We start from the raw sequence: 17,705 nt of genomic DNA, 5'->3' as shown, positions 1-17,705 counted from the left end.
GTCTCAGCTCCGTTATACTGTCACCGACCCCGCGACTTTGTTTTGTCGAACTTTTTCCAGCATCGACTTTGTGTGTGTGTGTGTGTGTGTGTGTGTGTCTGCCCTTGGTGATTTTACAACAGTGAAAGCTCAGCTGTGGGCAACATTCGCACAATAATGACACTAAAAAGTAGAAAACATTCTTTCTCTTAAAAAAAGAAAACCTTGTTACCAAAAAATAAAAGAAACCAAAAAAAAAAAAAAAAATGCAGAGTACTTGTTAAGTGATATACAGCGATTGTTAAATTCAAGACACTGGTTTTATAGTAGTAGCAGCAGCACTAGCTACAGACAACTTAACAGTACACACAGTTACAGTGTGTCAGATAGTAACAACAACCAATAGGAAAATCACAAGCGTTTTGCAGAGAGGCTTTTTCCACGTCCCACTCGGTCTCTGGCAGTGTCTGCTGGATAACTTGTTTCCCTCACATATTCATCATCGACGACAGAACCACACTAACTGTTAGGCCTACGTGGCATAGCATTCCTCACCTCTTGACAATCCGCACACAAGCGCACATCTACTGTATCTGTATCATCTGTATCTGTATCTACCCCCCTTTTTTTTTTTTTAGAAGCTGTAAACAAATTTCCCTCATGTTTTATTTTTTTGTTCCATTTTGAGAAAAAAGTCTTATTTCTTCCGTTCTTTCAAGTCTTTCACTCTGTTTTCTTTCTCCCGGCTCTCCTTCTCGTATTTGTCCTTGTCCGACTTGGTCACGCTGTTGTAGGAGGGCGGGGAGGCCGTGGAGGGGGTCATGTCCGTTTTGTCCGAGGTGGAGTTCTCGGTGAACTTGCACACGACCATGACGTCCTTGTCGGGGTCGCGGCTGCCCTCCTTCAGCTTCTCCTTGTACAGCGTGGACGCCTTCTTCATGGCCAGGCGGATCATGTAGCGGCGGAAGGCCCGCTGGATGATGACGGCCGACATGTCCTCCTGTTTGCGCCGCAGCGTGGTGGTGATGGGCTCGTACGACACCTTGGAGGGGTTGGACGCCATGAAGCGCTCCTCCATCTGCCCGCGCAGCACGTCCATCTCGCCGCCCTCGCCTAACACCCGCTTGGTGAACGCGAACAGGATGTCCAGGCAGTGGATGCGCTCGCCGCTCACCATGGGCAGGTCCATGGAGATGAGCTGGATCATGTTGGGCTTGGGCATGCGCAGCGGCGGATCGAGAGCGTCCGCAAAGTCGGAAAGCTTGCTGTACTCCATGAACTGGGTGGCGTCCGGGTCGAAGCGCTCCCACACCTCGTAGAACATCTCGAAGTCGTCCTCGCTGAGCGGCTCGGCGCTCTCCTCCGTGGCCACGCTGAAGTTCTCCAGGATGACGGCGATGTACATGTTGACCACGATGAGGAAGCAGATGATGATGTAGCTGACGAAGAAGAAAATGCCCACCGACGGGTTGCCGCAGTTCCCCTTGTAGGAGTTCCCCGGGTGCTCCAGCTGGCTGTCGCAGTCGGGCTCGCGCTTGTTGAGGATGGGCGCCAGCAGGCCGTCCCACCCGCCCGACGTGGTGATCTGAAACAGGCAGATCATGCTGTTCCCGAAGGTCTCGAAGTTGAACATGTCGTCGATCCCCGCCTCCCGCTTGACGTAGGCGAAGTTGGACATGCCGAAGATGGCGTAGATGAACATGACCAGGAAGAGGAGGAGGCCGATGTTGAACAGGGCGGGGAGCGACATCATCAGGGCGAAGAGGAGCGTCCGGATGCCCTTGGCGCCTTTGATGAGACGGAGGATCCGGCCGATCCTGGCCAGACGGATCACACGGAACAGCGTCGGCGACACAAAGTATTTCTCTATGACTTCGGATAAAAACATTCCTGAAAGAAGAAGAAGGAAAGTCACATTTAAGAGGGGACACAGGTGAATAGGGTAAAAGTTTTAACTACCACATATCACCATGAAACTTCCCAAGTTTATCACTTACATGAAGACAAATATTTTTTGTATTACACGTTTTGTCCAATTTTATGTTAAACATGTAAATGAGGAAATATCTAATGAAATATGTGCTAATTTGCATACATTTACAGAACTGAAATCTGAACAATGGATAAAGCCCCTTTCAAAATTCTTGTTTTATTTTGTTGAGTCAGAAGTTTTTACAGAGGGGATTTTGGATATCTCTTTTTATCACTCTGTAAATGAGAAAATACTGTCACTAGCCCTAAAAAAAATCTAATTTTGCCATGTTTTTAGGAATAAAATGTTGTATAAATCAGGCTGTGAATGATATATCAACAATCCCCTCTGTAAAAACCTTCAGAATATAGAAAGGGATCAAACTGGAAGGTTTGGTGTCTGTAAGTGCTGCTGAAGCTCAGAGTCTGAGGAAAAACTAATTTTGAGAAAACGGCCTTTAAGGACTTGTACGGTAGAATTCCATAGAGTTTTTATGTAAATTATACTTTTACAATTGGTTGAGGATACAGAGGAAATGACAATTTTTGGAGCCTACATCATTGTTCAGGAGAGAGAGAGCTTTACAATGATACCTGACATGACATGTGTCAGACAACAGGCACAGTGCAGTATGTCACAGTAGCTGCTAACTTTTAGGAGAAATTTACTGACGAAAGAGACAAAATGAAGTAAAATAAAAACCTTAATGTGGATTTTCTACCATTTCTTTCGACTTGTCTGAAAGAATACATGTTAAGGCAGAAAAATAGGCCAAAATCTCATCTCTCTCAATTGATCAGTGCATGAAAAAACAGTGTTCCCAACAATTTCCCCCAATTCCAGTGGGAAGATGCAACATTAAAACCATCTCCTCACCTACGATGGACAGGATCACCACCACAAAGTCGAATATATTCCAGCCGATGGTGAAGTAGTAGTGACGGAGGGAGATCATCTTCAGCGTGCACTCCCCTGTGAAGAGCACGATGAAGACCAGGTTGATCCAGTAGAGGATGTCGTCCATGTCCGCCGTCTGGTCGTCCGTCTCCACCATCATGGTCACCATGTTGAGGCAGATGAGGATCATGATCACGATGTCAAAGGCCTGCTTCGTGATGAAGTCGAACACGCAGCCTTGAAAAGCATTCTGCAGGGGGGGAAAGGAGGTGTTTGTCATAATTTCATCCAGAGCAAAAGGAATTCAGTCTGAGCGTGTGGTGTAGCGAGGTCTTACTGTCGGCCGAGGAATCGGTTTCTGGGGTTTCTTGGATCCCAGCTTCTTCATGGCGTTGTAGTATTTCTTCTGTTCCTCCGTCATGAAGATGTCCTGACCTCCGAAGTAAAGCCAGCACAACAAAAACCTGGTTAAAACCACGCACGGTGAAGTACTCAAAACAAGTGCTGGGTCCTGATCTGATTACAATAGAGCAGGTTTTAAAGGGATAGTTCAACATTTTGGCAAATTGGCCCATTGCCATAATCCCTATAGGGGATAGGTTCGTTACCTTTAATTGTCAGTGCAAGCTATTTTTAGAACGAGCTGCTCAGAGCTACGCTACGGAGGCTCATGGGATTTCTTGGTTTCCCTCATCAAACTCATCAAATACACAATCCAACAACTCCAAAGCGCTCTGGTGGACAAGTTGTGACCTGCACATTCACCACGCTATGAGATAATAACAGAACGTTACCAGACAGAGTTGTTTTAGAGGAAAATGCAGAGACTGCTTGATGAAAAACTGCCCAGATGGGAACGCGCATCAGTGGGTTTTGCATGAATTTACCTCGAAAAAACTCTGTCTGGTAACGTTGTGTTATTATCTCATAGCGTGGTGAATGTGCAGGTCACAACTTGTCCACCAGAGCGTTTTGGAGTTGTTGGATTGTGTATTTGATGAGTTTGATGAGGGAAACCAAGAAATCCCATTAGCCTCCGTAGCGTAGCTCTGAGCAGCTCGTGGCTCTGTTCCACCGTTCTAAAAATAGCTTGCACCAACAATTAAAAGTAACAAACCTACTCCTAAAACTACAGGGATTATTGCAATGGGCCAATTTGCCAAAATGTTGAACTATCTCTTTAATATAGAACCTAGAGCCTATATATCTAACTATATTTGTCTACCTTTATTCTAGATCTAGATTGTCTACATTTCAACGTATGTGTACATACTCTCATTAATCCATGACATGAACTGGAGGCACACATCACATCACAGTCATGCAGCTCACTGGGTGTGTGATGCGTCTGGAGGGAGGACTGGTGTTAACGGTGAATAACCATCTGTGTGACGTCGTGGCTGTGGGGCTGCTGCGCCACACCAACTGATACGGTGTCTCAGTCAGTCAGTCAGTCAGTCAAGTCAACACACACACACACACACTCCCCCTCCCCCTCTGTCCTCCCTGCCTGTCATCTTCTCCTCATCCTCTCTTGGGCGTTGCCACTCCTACTTGTTAGCGCTCGGTTGAAAAGAGGCCAGATTTCCAGACTACATCCACTGTGACACTGCGTTTGTGTATATATGTGTGTGTATATGTGTGTGTGTGTGTGCAGGCAGGGTGTTTCTCAGTGACTCATGCTCCCTCAGTAATCCTTGGCAGCGGCAGGTCCTCACCGTGCTCCAGATAATCATTAGTCTGGGGCTCAGTTCTTTCTTTAACGCAGCTGTGGCTCTGTTGTTTCGGCTAAATCTGAGCCTCGGTTGCTTCTGCACCTGTGATTTTCTTCTATATTTGACCTGAAATTTAACCTTTTACCTACAAAATCTAAACATTAGTGACACTGGTTGATTCTTTTATGTTGTTTCTGCAGGATATTTCAGATATATGAAATGCACTCACTGCAGATAAAACGTTACAGTCCCTGGGGCGATGTGTTGAAGGTCAGTGAGTGTAAATTAGAGAGAGAACGCCTTTTCTGAATTAAATGTGTAGTGACAAGTACAGATTCTACAGAGTCTTCCTCTCCGGTTGGATGTATGTATGTATGTATGTGTGCAACTCATCTTCTTTTTCTGCTGGTTGAAGTTGTCGATGATGACACCGATGAACAGGTTGAGGGTGAAGAAGGAGCCGAAGATGATGAAGATGACGAAGTAGAGGTACATGTACAGGTTGACTTCATATTTGGGCTGTTCCTCAAGCTGGAACGAGCAAAAAAATAAAAAATAAAGTTACTGGTTTTCACAACTTGTATCTGTCGGTCCTTCCTTCCTACACAGAAAAAGCTGACTTACATTTCGAGAGTCCACAGCTGCGTACATGATGTCCATCCAACCCTTAAACGTTGCCTGGAAGCAGATGAATAAAGAGAGAGGGTTAAAACCTGGATATTATTGTTATTGTAGACATCGATCAAGTTGTGTGTCTTGATAACAAAGAAGAACAAGTGCAATCTCTGCAAAACTCCTATTTACTTGGAGGTAACATCTCGTATTTGTCACTGTTTTATTATTTTTTGTGGAAAGCAAAGCTGTAACTCTGACTGACATCTTTATATTGTGTTGCCAGATGGTTTACTACACAGAACCATCTGGGGAGACTTTTATTGGAAACCGTTGAAGAGTGTACAGTAGAATAGGAAAAACAATGAATGGGAGTTGCTGCACCACATTAAAGCAACATTTGTATGTTTTATTTTGAAATACATGCACAAATGTTCACTAATTTAGCACATTTTTATTCTGAAATGATCACTGTTTCAGGTTTTTGTTGTATTTAATTCTGTAATCCTCTGCTCTGCCTCCTGTGATTACCTCATGTGTCTCACCTCATGTGTGTGATTGTTCCACCTGTGTCTCATTTCCCCCTGTGTGTCTATTAGCTCAGTGTTTTCCCCGTTGCTCTTTGTTGGTTCATCATGCGAGTACCCACTGTGTTAGTTCCTGCTGCTTTTTGCTTTCCCTTGCGTTTTTTTTTGTTGTTTTGTGATGAGTGCCATTTGTTTATTCCATCCCAGTCTGAAAACCTTCCCCTTGACACATATATAATATATAAATAGTGATTAGCATTGATGGAAAATGTAATTTTAACACCTATGTGATGATTAGTACCTAATTACAGTAAACACCTATTTCCTGTCATATCTCCACTGTCCCATCTAATAAAGGCAAAAATGCCACAATAAATAACTTAAAAACTAGGGCTGGGACGATATGCTTTTCTCCCGATTTGATTCTTCTACGATTTTTTGGATGGCGATTCGATTTAAATTGCGATTCTACTGTATGATATTGCCGATTCTCTCGATTTTTAGTCTGCATTTTTAACATTTATCTGCACACAAAATAAAAAATTAACATATTCCATTATAAAGTGAACTTGAACCCTTTTCAAAAAAAAAAAAAGGCTAACAAATGCACATTGCACAATACTTAAAAAACATTCCCCTCCCCCAAAACATAAAAAAAAAAAAATCGATTTAAGAATCGTCAAAAAATATATCGCGATATTTATGTGAATCGATTTTTTCTCCCACCCCTATTAAAAACAACAACTCACCACTTGCAGCAGAGCCAGGTAACCTGCGCCGACGTTGTCGAAGTTGATTTTGACGTTCTTCCAGCGGGCGCTCTCGTTGACCAGGCTGAAGCAATCCGACTTGTTGTTGACGACCTCGATGGGGAAGACCTCGTCGTTGGTGGTGTTGACGCAGTAGTAGTACTTCCCCGCGAACAGGTTGACCCCCATGATGCTGAAGATGAGCCAGAAGATGAGGCAGACCAGCAGCACGTTCATGATGGAGGGGATGGCCCCCAGCAGAGCGTTCACCACAACCTGGAGGGGCCGAAGCACAGACACAAATTCAGCCACTCCTGTCGTTCCTATGGAGATGTCAGCTGTTTGACTTTTTAGATTTAATCACTATGGACTAGTCTGTTATTTAATATCTCATGTGTGCACACCATACATAGCTACAAAGAAATTTAACAACGTGACAGTTGGAAAGAAGAAGGTGGACAGGTGAAAAAGTTTGATAACATTTGATAGGTAAAAAAGCAAAAACAGAAAAAAACCTTAGAGAGGCGGGATGAAGTCACAACATTTTGTTTGACTGTAAATGAAAAAAGACAAACAACAAAGAAAAAAATTACAGGTCAAAGGCACCACACAAGCAACGTCAGAAAAAACAATGCCTGAGAACAGCTATATGCAGTAAATCCATCGACACAATGTGAAGAGAGACATGCAGAGAAGAGGAAGAAGAGGAGAAGTACAGTGTTGAATTGCAAGGAAAAGATCAACTTTACAGAAGTAGCAACAGGACAGTCACACTCAAACTGATCTGAAACCATCTGGCATCACTTTTATACATCGAACATTAACCCAGCGCTATGTGACAGTCTAGAAATGGAAATCTAAATTATTCTGAGGAGCTTTCCAGAGGGCAAGCAGACAACAAGGAACGTGTCTCTACAGGTTTAAAGACACAAGTATAACAAAAGTAATGTAACTGGAAAAGAAAAAGAAAAACTACGAGAAAGCAGCTGGAGGAGCTATAGGATATTCTCCAGGTTCGCCCCATGAACAATAATCATTTGCGAGCGGTTTCCATGTCGCTGCTACTCCTCGTCTCCTTACCCTCATGCCCTCAAACCGAGACAGGGCCCTCAGGGGCCGCAGGGCTCGCAGCGTCCGCAGAGATTTGATGGCGCTGAGCTCAGAGTAGCCCAGAGCGTTGGCCACCAGGCTGACCAGGGACACCTGGGAGAGGATAATGTCACAGACAGGCAGGGTGAAAGGTGGGAAACAATGAAAAAAAAAAAAGGTTCCTGGCACGAGGGGGTGTTTCAAAGTGATTGAAGAAGACGGTTCATTTGGCATTAATGATCCGTCTGAGCACAGTTCAGGAGATAATAAAGTATTAACGCTGCTTAAAAATGAATCAAATGAATCAGATTCTTCAGAGAGTGAATTTCAGATAAAAAGATATGGCAGTCTGCAATAATCCACACCTTTATGGTGCTTTTAATGAGTGCATAAAGGGGCAACTTTTGATCCAATAAACCAGAATACAGTGGAAACCGCTTATAGTGATCACGAATATAGTAATCAACCACTTATATGGATCAAGAAATCCCCTTATAGTGTTCATTTTTGGTCATTTTATGATGTCAGCGCGGTAATTAAACTTGCATGGTGCCTCTGGAAAAGCATTTGAAACGATTGCACCATGTTTGAAACATTAAATAAAATTCAGTAAATGCTGAAGCTGTCCGTCTCGTTACATTTTTCTCATTGAAAAACTATACAAATGGCATTTAGATGATGTTCTGCATAAAAAATGAAGTGAAATAATAAAAAATCGGTTATAATAGTCAAGCCGTTTCCACTGTATATGTATCTGTGATAACCAGGAATAAGATGCTCTAGGAAAAGAGCAGCAAAACCTCATTATCAAAAACATCTACAGATTCCCGGCGCATGGATATATTCTACAATATACATACATCCACTATGAGGAAGTCGAGCCAGCACCAGGCATTGGTGAAGTACTTGACGAAGCCGTAGGCCACCCACTTCAACAGCATCTCCAGGATGAAGATGTAGGTGAAGACCTTGTCGGCGAACTCCAGCATGGTCTTAATGGACTTCCTCTGCTCGATGTAGATGTCCTCGAACGCCTGCACACAACCGGATAACCAATGAAGGATGAATGTGTCGGGAACAATCACGAGTTCAACAGGGGAAAAAGCAAAAGCACGGTCACCCACCAGCGCTCCACTGCTGAGGAGGATCATGAAGATGATGAAGGACTCGAACCAGTTGTGCTCCACGATGATGAAGCAGGTCTTCCTGAGCGTCCACCAGTTCCTGAAGTTGTTGCTGTCTTCGTTGATCTGGCAGCACTGGAACCTGCGCACACAGCCTGCAGACACGGACCACCAGAAGAAGACGAGATGACTCACCTGATGCTGCTGCTGCCCAGTGACACGGCGTCGCCATCTTGGCTCGGTCCGCTCGCTCCTTTTAGAGCATTAAGCTTATGATGCATGTTCTACTATAATAACCAGGACTTGCTCAGTTTCTGACCGGTTTTCAAACGGTTTGGTTTGTTATGAACGTCAGAAATGCAGTTATGATGCTGCAAACTTAAAGGGATAGTTCAACATCTTGGCAAATTTGCCTATTGCCATAATCTTTATTGTCATAGGGGTGGGTTAATTACCTTTAATTGTCGGTGCAAGCTGTTTTTAGATCAGCAGGGCAGAGGCGTGAGCTGCTCAGTGAACACAATAGAGGTGAATGGTACAGGTCCCTTGTCCCTCATCAAACTCATCAAATACACAATCCAACAACTCCAAAACACTCTGGTGGACAAGTTGTGACCTGCACATTCACCACGCTATGAGATAATCATGTAACAAGACACGGTTGCTGGGCGGAGGGATTTTCAAAGTGCAAGTAGTTCCCAGTATTTGCTTCATGTGTCGTAATGTTACATAATTATACATGATCCGTTGCGTGAGCTGAGCAGCTCGCGTCTCTGCTCCGCCGATCTCAAAACAACATGCACCGACAATTAAAGGTAATGAACCTACTGCTATGACTATAGGGATTATGGCAATGGGCCAATTTGCCAAAACTATTGCTTTAAAATCACGATGCACTTTTCTATTAAAGTAACACTACATTAACATTATGCAAATAGTTAAAGTAATAGCTAAATACTGACATAATTTGACAGGGTTATGAGTAGTAGTTATTCACCAACTTTTTCCTTGGTCTGACTATAATTTCCGATTCCCACGATTTAGAGACACAAGGTTAACGTTACACCTTTGGTCTCCTGGCGGCTCCTTTATCCCATCCTGATGAGGAGGTACAGTATTGTGATAAAATGTCAGGTTGCATTACGAGCCCACAGGATCCCACAGACCACTTCTCTTTCTGTCCTGCTGAGCATTCACATTCACTGTCACTCAGCCGTGAGTGTGAGACACCGGCGCTAAAGCACAAGCAGTTAACGCGATTTCACTCTTCGTCTTGAAATGTGCTGCGGAAGCATTTTCACCTCCCTCCACCTTTTTTTTATCGCACTGGCCCACTTTTTTTTTCCTTTTTTCTTTTCTTTCTCTACACCCATCGTCCTCCCTCACCCTCGGTAAAGCAGGCCTCTGGGTCCAGCGACTCCTCCGGCTCCATCTCCACAGAGTCCACCCCGTCTCCTGGGGGGCGGATATCGACCGTGCTCCCCTCCGATGAGCTCAGACGCTGGGGCTCAACATCGAGCTTCTGGGAAGAGGATGAAACACAAAGTTACACCGCGCTCTCTGCAGCTTCAGTTGTTTTTTTTTTTTTTGTTTTTTTTTAGGAGCCAACCTTCTGAGCTGGTTATTCTCCATTCACATGTACTCCAACTCTTTACCTTAGTGCGGAGACCAGGCACTTGTCATAGCTCACAGAGTTGGGCTCTTATCATCAACATGCAGCATCGATCAAATGTACCTACAGGCTTTGATGTCAGTTTTATCTGATGGCTCAAATTAGATTATGTGGCGACACATGGCACAGGGGGGGGAAGGTTGGGGCGTTGCAGAAATGCACTGTGGGTACGTTTGATGTGACCTCAGTTTCGAGGAAGAGTGCATGCAGTATTCCAGTGCATTATCAATCCAAGCCTGAAATAGTACCAAGCAGAACGTGTGCTTCAGTATTTTCATGTCCACTGAAAAAACATCAAATCCATTCGTCTAGAAAATTGATCCCGTTACTAATAAATAACCACCCCCCGCCCTCCTACCCCCACCCTTGAACCCTAGACTCCGCCCCCAGAGCGATTGGTCAACATTTTCCTCAGTGACATGAAAACACATTATTTCCATTCCTTGAAAAGCGGTGTACAAGCTTCTTCTGTTTGTGTTGAAGTAGACGGATAACCACATTAGCTTACCAGCAAAAACCAGTACTGTGCACTGTTTATAAGACAGCATGTGGTCTGGCTTTTTTTCCCCCTCCTTTATGTTCCCATATGTCAAACATATTGAATTATCACCCATGCATACCCAGAAACATACAGGACTAAGATTTTCATGTTTCCTCTCACTGATTTGCAAAAAAAACACATGTAAGAACAAGTGTTGCCTCCTCCTCTCCTCTCTGAAACCCTACAGCCTGTCATCATGTGCATGAAGTGGGACTCTTTCTGGGAGTTGTGAGGTTTCTTTTTCTTTTTTTTTTCGGGCAAACATGGTGATATGCAGCCTCATGTCTGATCTGTCTAGTGTGTGTGAAGTGTAGGAACATGTCATCCTAGACAGTGCAGCAGCCCTGATTGCCGTGGGACCCAGCTAATACGGCGTGGGAATGATGGAAGCATGCTGCTCGCGAGTGCATCGTGTTTTTTTTTCTGGAAGGCTGTTTCCCTCCCGTTCTGTCTCTCCTTCTGCAGGAAACTCATTTGGACGTGGGTTTAACTCTTCACCCTACCATGCTTTTCTTAAAATCTGTATTAGAAATGTCAGATTTTTGATGGCAAGTTGGTATTGAAGGACGAGATAGTTGCAGTAAAACGAAAGTGGATAACACACAGGACAATCTACAATAACCCATTAAGACCAGAATATACATAGAGTAGAATTAAATATGCAAAGGTTTTTGTTTTTTGGTTATTTCCCATGTAAAACACTTCAAAGAAAGTGATCACAAAGAAAGAATAAGGTCAATAAATGTTGATATTATTAGGATTTTAAATTAAATGCATCATCATTTGCTAAAATTCGCATCAGGAGACCGAAATGCATCATGGGAAATGTAGTTCTTTATGCAGGTTTTTGCCACAAGAACGTTTTTGACGGCTCAAGGCTGAAGACTCGACGACGTCACTTCCACAGGACAGGACCGAACCGTGAAACTAAAAGCATGTGCAACCTTCCGTCTTTCACCATACAGTAGTAGGTCTTAATGGGATAATTGTGTCTATGCACCGTTTCCTGCAGGATTCAGTGTCATTTTGAATGTTTAAATTTTTTCTAATTACAGCATTTGAGGAGAAAAGAAACAGATCAAATTCACTGTGTGATCACAAATCACTTTGAGCTGCCGTGTGTTATCTGTTTTGCCACTCTGCAAAAATCTGCATCGACTGATTATCTCCATGGAAAGAGTTCTGTCATCATAAAACAAGTATTTCATGTCCGTATGCATGGGCTATGAACCAGACAAATGAATTTTGTCAAACTACAGCAAAATTCATTCCTCTATCTTTTTTTTTTTTTTTTAATATGTCTTCATTCTCTTCCGCCTCCACCTCCTCTCTTCCTTCATTCTCAAGCTCGAGAGTGTTGGATGCCAATCAAGTCCCAAAAAACCAAGTCAAAAACCAAGCAATGAAATCAAAAGCAAAAGATCATGTTAGATGAGTTTATATATCAATGGTAAAAAAAAAAAGAAGAAAAAAAAAGAAGGGTGGTGTTGCTCATTCCTAATGGTTTGTAACTGCAAGACAGCCTGATGCTTGGAGATCAATTATGAAAGGGGGGGAAGGAAGGGGGGTGGGAGGAGGGTAGGGAAACCCACAGCAGTGAATGTGCTGCTGTATGGGAGAAGGGAGGGGCAGGTTAAAGCAAAAGGGTGGGGGTTCGGGGAAGGGAAGGAAAAGGGAGGGTGGGGGGGCGGAGGGCAGACCAGGCAAAGAACGAAAATGGGCAATCCATTGAAGGTATGAAAAAATATGTTGTTTGTCTGTAAATGGCATAGGCAGTCCTCATGGTTAGTGCTATGGTACAATAAAGTGGTCTTACAATTATCCTCTCACTGAAAACCTTGAGAGCGTCTGTGACACAGCTGCAATAACAAACGGGGGGGAGTTAAACAAAGTAAGTCATACACACACACCAAAAGCCAGCAGCACACAACACAACCTCAAACTCGGCTCTCACCCACAAGGCTCGGCCGCAGGACACGCACATAGACAAACACACACAGTTCAGATTCCCCGCTCACAAAAGAGTGGGTTGCTCTTCTTTTTTTGTGTTTTTTTTACACTGTGTAATGAGGCGCGACATTCATATTCATCTCGCACAACAACAAACGTTCACGTTAAATTAAATTAAAGCTGGCTATCTGAGATCGGACCTGGCTACAGGGTGCGGACGCCACGCCGGCGGTGAGGGAATCCATATATGGAGCATCTGCTGCTGCCACCGCGGCGGGGCTAGAAATAGTCTCCCTGAGTTTGTTTTGGATCACAGTGAACTGGCACCACACCCACAGTGGCAGGTGGACATCACCAGGGAGCCCGGTCCCCACTGCTCCGTCAGCCTGGCAACACTTAACAAGGGTACCTGGCATTTACTCTGCCAGAATAGGCCATAAACTAAACTAGAAATTAAACTAGTCATAGTTGTGAGTAATCTCTTTAGCATTGCTTTTTAAATACGGGATGAAAACGACTGATTTGTAATAATAAAAGATTGATACCACTATGGGATTTGTGAGCTAATAACAGGTGCATCTCAATAAATTAGAATATCATGGAAAAGTCCATTTCCATTAGACATTTCCATATTGAAAATACTTTTTTTTAATTAGTATTTTGTAATACTCCCATTTTTTGAGATACTGAATTTTAGTTCTTCATTGAATGTAATCATTACAAAGAAAAGAAATTGAATAAATTAAGACATTAAATGTTTTATTCCGTGTGTAATGCAGTGGTTCCCAACCTTTTTTGGCTCGTGACCCCATTTTGACATTACAAATTTCTGGCGACCCCGCGCCCGTCAATCAAGATGCGCCAGCTCAGATATTTTTATATGTTGCATTTTATTTGAACTTGATTTATATTCAAGAAAGTTAAAGTATAGAATACAGTTGTTTAAGATTGTGTGGTGTTTTTAGTCATAATTTTAAAAGAATAATAATTAGTTAAGAAAATATTTTTATCAGTATTTTTTTTAAATCAATTACTAGACATTTCAGGCGACCCCATTTGAATTCCAGGCGACCCCACGTGGGGTCCCAACCCCAAGGTTGAAAACCACTGGTGTAATGGATCTATATAATGTAATAGTTTCACTTCTTGAATTGAATTACTGACATAAATATTATTATAAAAAAAAGAATTAATTACTGACATAAATATTATTATATAAAATAAATTAATTACTGACATACATACACTTTTCCATGATATTCTAATTCATTGAGATGCACCTGTATGTAGATTCGCTCCCCTGCTAATATACAGATATGCAGGTGTGGTATAAAAACATCTCAGACGAGTCTCTTGTGCAGGTGTGCGTTGGGGTTGTGAGCTGCATTACCAGTGAGTCAGCTATACGCGCTGCACACAAACACACTGACACACTGACACATACGCTGCTAATTGTTAAATGTCACTGCTGCTTCCTGCTCCTCCAGAAGATTCCCTCACTAACACAGCATGGTGCATGCACAAGTGAGTCAGCAGGTTATTTTCAACCTCTGCCGCCTCGATTGCAAATCTCAATCGACTGATCTCAGCACAGATACAAGTAGGCCTAACGCAGCTAATCAAATACACGCACAATCTCTGACAGACACGTGGCTCGTCCAATCAAAGAGTTTTCGTCTTACCTCTTTGCTTCCTTCTACGTCCGACGAGTCGCTGCTGAAATCTTCCGTGTTAAGGTTTTCAAAGTCCGACTCGCCCACAGCAATGGGCACCGTGACCGTCAGGCTGGGGTTGTGAATAAATGACATGTACTCTGACTCCTCTATGGGGTACTTCACCGTCGTGTCCCCGCCGGGCCTGACCCCGACCACCAGCCCTCCCCCCGGCCGCCCGTTGCCCTCCGTCATGTACAGCCCGCTGGGATCTTTGATGATCTCCACGGAGGTGTGGTTGGAGATGCAGTTGCCCTTGCCGTTGCTGTGCAGCTCATCCAAGGGTTTGCTCTCTTCGGCCAGACCGGATCCTTTGCCGCCGCCGCCAGCGCCGCCGAAGCAGTGGCTCTGCAGGAACTGCCGCACCGTGGTTTTGATGAACGCGATGCCCCGCTGGATCCGGCCCATGGCGACCTGCAGGTTGTTCATCTCGCTGTCGTCGTCGGTCGCTGCCAGGTTGTCGGCGCTGAAGGAGCTCAGCAGGAGAGCCAGGAAGAGGTTGAGAACCTGGGGAGACGTGGACATTAGAGCTGCAACAATTAATCGAATAATCAGTTTGAGTAGTTTATCTGATTTCAGCTTCTTAAATGTGAATATTTCTGGTTTCTTTGTTCCTTTATGACAATAAACTGAGTATCCCTTTAGTTTGTGGACAAAACAAGACATTTGAGGATGTCATCTTGTGGTTTGGGAAACATTGATTGACATTTTTCAACATATTTGAACATTTTATTGACCAAACAACTAATCGATTAATCGTATAAATAATCAACAGATTAATCGATAATGAAAATGATCATCAGTTGCAGCCCTAGTGGGCATCAGGCAGAGCAAAACCGCTTTAGTCAACAGATACATGATTAATACTCAAACAGAGACGGACTGAGAGGGGAAACAAAGACCATACCACCAGGTTTCCAATGACCATGACCATCATGAAGACGATGAGGCACATGGACTGCCCCGCCACCTCCATGCAGTCCCACATGGTCTCGATCCACTCGCCGCACAGCACCCGAAACACGATGAGAAAGGAGTGGAAGAAGTCGTGCATGTGCCAGCGCGGCAGCTCGCAGTTGTCGGAAATCTTGCACACGCACTCCTTGTAGCTCTTGCCGAACAGCTGCATGCCCACCACGGCGAAGATGAAGACGATGATGGCCAGCACCAGGGTCAGGTTCCCCAGGGCGCCCACCGAGTTCCCGATGATCTTGATCAGCATGTTCAGAGTGGGCCAGGACTTGGCCAGTTTGAAGACCCTCAGCTGAGTTTTTAAAAAGAAAATGACAAGATTGTTTCATCTTCTGGATCTAAATGTTTGGTTCATATTCAGGTTCATTTTGATGAGCTCATCGACACCACTCTCTCTCATACTGTAGCCATAAGACAGCTAGCCTTTGCTACATCTTTAAAGGAGACATATTATGCCCTTTTCCACAAGTTAAAATAGTTCCCAGGTGTCTTAAAGACATATCTGTGACATGCTGCGGTCAAAATACCCCAAGGATCAAACATCACAGATCTTTTCATCCTCTCAAAACAGCCCTGTTCAGAACGGCTGGTTTCAGTGCCTGTCCCTTTAAATGCAAATGAGCCACTGCTTGTCCCGCCCCTTCTATCAATCCCAGGTAGGGGTGGGATTATGCAAATTCAAAACCTAGTTACATCACTGGAAGACATCTGAGGGAACAGCTCGTAAAACCACGTGGATTTCAACCTCGGGAGCCTGAAAATTACAGGTTTCTTTGTCAATTCTCACATTTTGGGGGCCGGAAGGTAAGACAAACACCAAAATATATGTTAAAGAGCCTTCAAAAAGTGATATTTCCATAATATGTCCCCTTTAAAGCAATACTATGTTGCTTCTCAACCTTAAAATATTGTGTCTAAACTCATTCAAGTTGTAGAAAAACTGTTGATAGGATGAATCGTGCAACTGCTGCAGCCTGAGCTGGGGTTGGAAACTACATAGTGTTCCTTTAATGCACAGAAGATCCTTTGCAGCTGCAGCCATCAGGCTTTTTAATTCTTCTGCAAATGGTAGATGAGCTGTCGGACAAATGAATTTCCCTTTGGGGATAAATTAAAGTAATTCGAATGGTATCGTATCGTATATCTCCAGATATCTCCCACTACCTTCCCTTAAAAGCAGGCCAAATTTCTTTGTGTGTCTTCTCAGTTGATTAAAGAGCACTGCAGTACAGTGTGGGCTCACAGTGCAGCAGCTCTGAAAGAAACCTAATCAGATGAAGAGAAGAACAACACATTGTGCCCCAAAGGCCACAGCAGGTCTCAGCGGGGCCTTTCAGGTGGCGCACAAAAGCTCTCATTACACCATTCCCTCGTTAATAACACAAACGTTATTAGGCGAGCCGCTGTGTTCTCACCCCGGCTCCACAAGTTCATCTTAACTTAACTTGTCTTAATCCTCCTGTTGTCCTTCTGGGTCAAATTGACCCGATCTGTTCACTTCCTCCATCCTTCCTTCTTTCCTTCCTTTCTCCCTTCCTTCTTTCCAAAATCCTTTTTCCCTTGCTTCTTTCCTTCCTTCCTTTCCTTCGTCCTTACTTCTTCTTCCTTCCTCTTTTGATCCAGTTGACCTGGTCTGTTCCCTCCCTCCATCTTTCTTTCCTTCCTTTTTCCCTTCCTTCTTTCCTCCCATCGTTCCCTTTGTCCTTCCTTCCTTCCTTCTTTCCCTTCATACTTCCTTCCTTCCTTCTTTCCTTTCGTCCTTCCTTCCTTCTTTCTTTCCCTTCGTCCTTCCTTCCTTCCTTCTTTCCCTTTGTCCTTCCTTCCTTCCTTCCTTCCTTCCTTCCTTCCTTCCTTCCTTCTTTCCTTTCGTCCTTCCTTCCTTCCTTCTTACCCTTCGTCCTTCCTTCCTTCCTTCTTTCCCTTTGTCCTTCCTTCCTTCCTTCCTTCTTTCCCTTCGTCCTTCCTTCCTTCCTTCCTTCCTTCTTTCCTTTCGTCCTTCCTTCCTTCTTTCTTTCCCTTCATCCTTCCTTCCTTCCTTCCTTCCTTCCTTCCCTTTGTCCTTCCTTCCTTCCTTCCTTCCCTTTGTCCTTCCTTCCTTCCTTCCTTCTTTCTTTCCCTTCATCCTTCCTTCCTTCTTTCCCTTTGTCCTTCCTTCCTTCCGTCCTTCTTTCCCTTCGTCCTTCCTTCCTTCCTT

At 43.9% G+C, this 17,705-nt stretch overlaps 1 protein-coding gene across 6 annotated transcripts in view; it reads right to left on the bottom strand.

Moving 5' to 3' along the window:
• Positions 1-676: 676 nt before the first annotated feature.
• LOC310998504 (sodium channel protein type 2 subunit alpha-like) overlaps positions 677-17,705 on the bottom strand; it is a gene marked incomplete at both ends in the record, with an annotated part of 32,321 nt that continues 15,292 nt past the window's right edge. For 4 of the 6 annotated variants that reach the window (XM_083988605.1, XM_083988606.1, XM_083988609.1 and 1 more), the window contains 12 exons: positions 677-1,869; positions 2,828-3,098; positions 3,186-3,290; positions 4,957-5,094; positions 5,188-5,241; positions 6,452-6,727; positions 7,532-7,654; positions 8,401-8,574; positions 8,665-8,819; positions 10,051-10,186; positions 14,510-15,046; positions 15,447-15,803. In XM_083988605.1, the coding sequence (XP_083844731.1) occupies positions 677-1,869; positions 2,828-3,098; positions 3,186-3,290; positions 4,957-5,094; positions 5,188-5,241; positions 6,452-6,727; positions 7,532-7,654; positions 8,401-8,574; positions 8,665-8,819; positions 10,051-10,186; positions 14,510-15,046; positions 15,447-15,803 (3,519 nt within the window). Of the gene's footprint in view, positions 1,870-2,827; positions 3,099-3,185; positions 3,291-4,952; positions 5,095-5,187; positions 5,242-6,451; positions 6,728-7,531; positions 7,655-8,400; positions 8,575-8,664; positions 8,820-10,050; positions 10,187-14,509; positions 15,047-15,446; positions 15,804-17,705 lie in introns of all 6 variants that reach the window. The other 2 variants (XM_083988607.1, XM_083988608.1) reach the window with 1 other exon arrangement.

This window comes from Trachurus trachurus, assembly GCF_905171665.1.
Source record: "Trachurus trachurus genome assembly, chromosome: 2".
NCBI classification, from domain to species: domain Eukaryota; kingdom Metazoa; phylum Chordata; class Actinopteri; order Carangiformes; family Carangidae; genus Trachurus; species Trachurus trachurus.
Note: the sequence above shows the minus strand (reverse complement) of the source record. Positions and strands in the feature narration are given on the sequence as shown.